The sequence below is a fragment of the Adelges cooleyi genome, unplaced genomic scaffold (genome assembly GCF_023614345.1).
Source record: "Adelges cooleyi isolate 19-005CV unplaced genomic scaffold, UGA_ACOO_1.1 ACOO_flye_CR_arks_rails_tigmint_CR_PRNA_271, whole genome shotgun sequence".
NCBI classification, from domain to species: Eukaryota; Metazoa; Arthropoda; class Insecta; order Hemiptera; family Adelgidae; genus Adelges; species Adelges cooleyi.
In genome coordinates this window covers 23,648-29,434 of record NW_026095939.1, presented here as the reverse complement: position 1 = coordinate 29,434, position 5,787 = coordinate 23,648, and the positions used below count along the sequence as shown (strand labels likewise).

Genomic DNA, 5,787 nt, shown 5'->3' with positions numbered 1-5,787 from the left:
GACTATGAACGTGTTTGAAGAGACTGCTGATACATTTATAAACAATATAATTTCAACGCTTGACGGTAATAGCAAACTTATAAAAAATAACGATAATAAAATTTCAAGTATTACAAAACAGTTGTATGACATACAGAAAACAACATCAGATAACCTTGAAAAAATTTAATCTATAGAAACTACTATAGAAAAAATCAATGATGATAATGAAATTTTTAAGTATATTACTGATAAAACAATCGTAGAAATTCTTAATAGTATTCAAGACCAAAACGATGTTCGAAAATTAGATGAACATATATTAGGCCGTATAAGTTCTTTAGAAGTGTTTCTCGCAGATAAATCAGGATTTAAGAAGCCGGCAAATTAGTTGATTTATTTTTTCATAATGACTTCTGCTATTTTGGATATGGAATGCATTATGTCACCAGACTCTAATTATTTAATAAAAGAATTATCTGTAATTGCAACTGACACATGGAATACACAACATTGGATATTTAAGTACAACTTTACACAAACTTCAAACAAAAACACTCGAAACGTTAACAGGTGGCTAGCTAGAAACCATCACTCAATGACACCTCAATATGGAGACGTTGAAGCAGAAGATATATCGAGAATTTTAAATTCTTTAACATTTACAATCATCTATGTCAAAGGGCTACAGAAAAAAGATATTTTACATCAGTTTATACCACATGTCCAAATAATTAACCTTGAAGACATCGGATGCCCTCGCTTATCGGAACTAACCACTGAAGAATCATATCCATCATGTTTATTTCATATGAATTTAACCCTAAACACTGTACTTTTTATAAAATGTTTGCATTACGAAATTGGTTTGTAAACATCTCATAACCTTGTATATTATAATGTATTTTAATTTAACTTTATTTTTAATAAAAACAATTTATTTATTATAATTTAGTAGTCTATTTTTTTTATTTACATTACGAATATAACATAGTACATGTAAAGATATTATTTATATATATATATTTATTATTATAAATTTGAACATTGTTATTGTTATAAAGTGGAAAAAAAAGGGGAGGGAACATTAATAAATTTTATTTACATATTCTCACTACAACAATCAGAAGTGGGAGAGGTTGTCTGCACAAAACTGAAGTGTATAGAAAATATATATAACAAAACAAAAATAAATAAAAGGGTGAAAAAAAAAATAACAATACCTATAAACTTAATAATAAATTGGAAATTATAGTTCTTCTTCTTCTTCTTCATCTTCTTCTTCTTCTTCAGCCATCTCCCTATGTTTAAATAAATTGTTTATATAAGTAAATTTTTTTTTAACAAACTACTGATTTTATAACTTACATTAGTTTATAATGTCCATAAGGTAAAGTATGTATACGGTCAGGTAATACAACTCTCTTGTCGTCATGTCGATTTAACGCTAGCTTGAGGGTTGAAATGGTTTTAATATTATGTTTATAAGAACGGAATGAGTTCATCGTACGGTATGGATTGAATGCAGCAGGATCTTTTTCATTGATACCTTGGAATAAACAATCCATATGATCCTCAAATGTCATATGATTCTTTATTACATGGTAAGCAACGCCCTTAGCTTTAATATGTTCATGTCCAACCTGTATATAGCCATACGATTTTGGTTTTAGAGCCACTTGTTCCGAGAATATTTCACCTCCAGTCTCATCTAAAACATATTAGAATTATTACCTATATACAATAAAAAAAAAGAAACTATTATATTGTATAACTAACCTGTGAAAGTTCCGGGAACTTTTTTTCTCTCGGTTCTATAACACGGATGAGATGGCGGGAAATTAGATGTATCCAATTTTTCCAGAAAACCCGGTTTGGTTAGCATGTCATGGTAAAAGTCATCTGTCTTAATTAAATACATTAGAGAATCTGAAAATATTAATAATAAATATATATAATAGTTCTTCAATAAAAAAAATAATAATAGTATTACCTGTATCCATGTATAACAGTTCTATGTCACATCCATAGTATTTTTTCATTACATTGTAATGAAAATTATACATTAAAGTCTTGGAGATTTCCAAGACAGTAAATCCTACATAAATAGGCTTATCAAAAGTTAAAACTGCCTTGTGGAGGTGTACCGCATACAAGTTTTCATTGTATTGCGTTACACCCTTAAATGTAGGCTTGTTTATCAGTTTTTGAAAAGCTGCAGGACTGCAGACAAGAGACATCTTCATGCGATTGCGCACATTCTCTATGGTTTTACCTATTAAAATAATTAAGATGATATTATTTTTTAAAAAAATTATTTTTTTTTAATATAATTATATATATACACATTTACCAAAAACTGCGTTGTTCATGAGCTTAAAGAAGTCCTTTTGGAAATCGTCGGTTGCTTTTTTCCTCATTTCCGTATTGAGTGAAATATAGCTAGCTAACCAAGGGCTTTGGTCAAATTGAAGTACCCTATGCACCTTTTTTAAAACAAGACCCTCCTTCAGAGCCTGCTTTAAAATTGAGTGGTGCACAATATACTTTTTTTTTATCGTTTAACGTTAAGATTAATTTTTTTATCTTTGAACCAGGAGGGGTAATCTTCTCACACATACGGCAGATCTGAATGTTGATCATCAAGGGATTTCGGGTATTCGACATCAACCTCTAAAATCAACCCGTTTTCCGAATTGTCATCTATTCTGTCTAAACGGTTTTGAACAGATTGTACAGAAAGATTTCCTTCGTACCATTTGAAGTTACCAGTTGGTATCGTTTGCGACATTGCCCAACCATATCTGAAATAATTATATGAAAATTAAAAAAATAAACTATAAATACAGTTTTCACATTATTATTACTCACAGATTTGTTGCATCAAGATATGTTATCCATCTGTTTGGTTCTTCAGGATTGTATACGGGTGCCTTGCTGTGGTTAGCTTTAGAGTATCTCTTTGAAGCTTGACAGATTCCCCCTCTTACACCTAAATTAGATAACGAATGTTAGAGATGTAATATCAATGAAACTTATAATTGTTATTACCTTGCTCGAACATAAGTAACATGTCATAGTCTGATATCAATTCCAACTTGGCTTCAGTGTATTTCAAACACACATCGAAACTCATACCAGGGATAGTATAATAATGACAGCAATCGATTTCATATGTTTTTAAACAGAGCTCCCTAAAAGCTTCAAAAACATCACATAAAATATGTACATCCAATTCGTTATACCTGAAAAATATAAATAATTATCAGACTAAGATAGAATACTTTTAAATATATCACATACCATAAGCTGTATTCGCCTAAAGTTTTGAATTTAAAACGATTCCATACATTTTGAGCGTGTTTATAATCATCTTGGGAAATATTTTTCTCAGTCAGTGAACTAAAAAAAATGGTTTTTAATTTATTTTATTATTATTATTATTTTTTTATGTAATATAATTATTATAATTCACCTGTAAAACTGTTCTATAGGCGGTAGACACTGTTCTTCCAATTTTTCCCATGAGTCCGTATAATCGTAACAGTAAACACCTTTACGAGTAACCATATCCAAATCATCTTCACCATATGCATTTATCACAGAACGGAACTTTGTCTTATCGGATCGAGCAAGGTTATTGGCTAATTTTTCCAAACTACTAGCCATAAAACGATAACTATCCAGAAAACGTATGGAAAACCTATTCGAAATATATTTTGAAAAAGATATAAATTTTTCTTCACTATTTGGAATTACGTTTATTGTATGCGGATCGTGTCCTAATTAATTTATTATTATATGGCTATCATAACTAGAGAGATTGTGCATGATGCAACTTACGAATTTCGCGGTTTGCATCTTTAAGTTACACCTATTACAGACAGTCTGTCTATATCTACCGCTTAAATGATGGTGATCACGTACCGGATTATTTGTTAATGAAAATTTACATTTACAAAGAGGACATTTACCCCCGTTCACGATAGACTTATGGTTACTTTCGTTCTGTGATGTCATACATATAGGAGTGTTGATTTTTAAAAGCTGTTCAATTTTACGTGCCACATCAGTAATGCTCTGTATAAAATGCTTTGGTACATCGTTAGCCTCAGAATTTGCATTACCTCTGTATACAACCGGGGATTGCGGTATGTCGAATTGATCCATTAGCTCTGTTGGTACATCCTCGCTAGCTTTAACTAAATAACAATAACTCATGGGAACATGTTCTTGAGTGACAGTTGTTTTCCCAAAATGGTTGTCCCCTACAGGTTTCTTCAATAAACACTCGAAATCAGCGTAAATGACAAAATCGAGTTTTTGGGTGTTACCCCAGTTCTCAAACTGCATGTACGTATTTGGCGGTGGTAGAATTGGAGTTACTGACTCGTTCTTGACGCATATTCGTTTATGATCTTCAAGTCTAGCTTCTTTATCAATTTTACCCGGTTCGTCGATGTACACCTTAAAACAGCGTCTGCAGATGGCTTTTTCCTTGGTGTTTTTAGACAGTTGACATCCAACCAATCTTGCAAGATTCTTGATATAACAGTAGTGGTATACTCCCTCTCCGTTGTTGAAATATAATAAATCGTAATGATCGGTTTGTTCACGGTCACACACCTTGTATGGGATAATAATGAATTCATCCTTTTCTGCATTTTGAGACGTCTGGCCGTTGTTATTCTTAGATTTATTTTTATATGTTAAACTCCCCTTCTTGAAGCCGTACACGTTTATCGATACCCCTGGATTATTTTTTTCAAAATGTTTCACCTCAGATAATGGCACGGGGAATGTAAGTCCCGAGAAATTGTGTCTGCTTGGCACATTCTGATAATGTGTGATACGGCTGGGGTTTGGCGCAGTAACGTCCTTGGCCATAATGCTGTATTTGAAGCATATATTGTCATTATTTTGTACGTTTATTGTTGCTTTACGATTTTCAATTGTCTCCGGAAGCGGTATAAAAGCTGAACCTCCAAGGGGTGTATATTTAAATACATCAAGTAGTATACCATCAATTTTCTCTAAAGAAAACCCGGATCCTTTCCCCTCCATCTCAGCCTCTTCAGAAATTATCTTAGCAAAGTCCTCGTCTATTGCCGATTCAATGTTCGTGTCCTGGAATAGAGTTCTTGCTGATGACTTGAATGCTCTATTTTCCAAAACATCTGTAGAAGGGATTTTATACGTCGATTCCAGTTTTAATGTATACTTCACCGCATTTTCGGCTACAAGTGTTCTTAATAATTCGAATAGTTGCGGTTTGGTTTCAGACAGGAAAGAGTCATAATCAGCTAACTGATTAAAATTTCTTTTGTAGAAAGTTTTACAAAGCCCGTTGAACCCACTGCTAGTTGATACAAATCCATCTACTTGAGTAACTGCTAGTCGATGACGTTTCAATCGGGTGTTAGATTGGTTGACGTTGTCTCTTTGTCGTTTACCTACACCTAATAATAAAATAATATTCCCTACTTAATATAATACGTTTACTATAATTTTCTAATCAAATTAAATAAAAACTAAAAAAAATATCGGGCGTTGACGATAGGCAATTTTTATGTAAATATTTTATCGTTTAAAAATAATTTCAGTTAAATTAAATCGGCCGTAGAGTGTAAAAGATTTTTAGATAATTATTATAACGTTTAAAAATTGTAATTTACTTCGCAGGATTATATTTTATTAACACGAAAAATATTTATACATTTAGTTAAATAGTATCGAAGTTAAATTAAAAAAAATTAAAAAAACGATTGTAGACGGTGAACGATTTTTATATAAATTAGTTTATCTTAA

General features: G+C 31.6%; 1 protein-coding gene across 1 annotated transcript; it reads right to left on the bottom strand.

The window, feature by feature from the left end:
• Positions 1-375: 375 nt before the first annotated feature.
• Positions 376-2,121, bottom strand: LOC126837661 (uncharacterized). The gene is made up of 5 exons (XM_050571601.1): positions 1,973-2,121; positions 1,759-1,908; positions 1,348-1,690; positions 1,249-1,280; positions 376-434 (listed from the first exon to the last, which is right to left on the bottom strand). The coding sequence occupies exons 1-5, from the start codon at positions 2,043-2,045 to the stop codon at positions 376-378; spliced, it is 657 nt and encodes a 218-aa protein (XP_050427558.1). The 5' UTR covers positions 2,046-2,121.
• Positions 2,122-5,787: the final 3,666 nt, after the last annotated feature.

Bases quoted from the DNA above. Each gene is read 5' to 3' on its own strand.
- LOC126837661 (XM_050571601.1), bottom strand. From the start codon at position 2,045: ATGTATAATTTTCATTACAATGTAATGAAAAAATACTATGGATGTGAC. The intron at 1,691-1,758 runs GTTAGTTATACA...AATATGTTTTAG, and splicing joins AGTTCCCGGAACTTTCACAG to ATGAGACTGGAGGTGAAATA. The intron at 1,281-1,347 runs GTAAGTTATAAA...ATTTAAACATAG, and splicing joins TATGGACATTATAAACTAAT to GGAGATGGCTGAAGAAGAAG.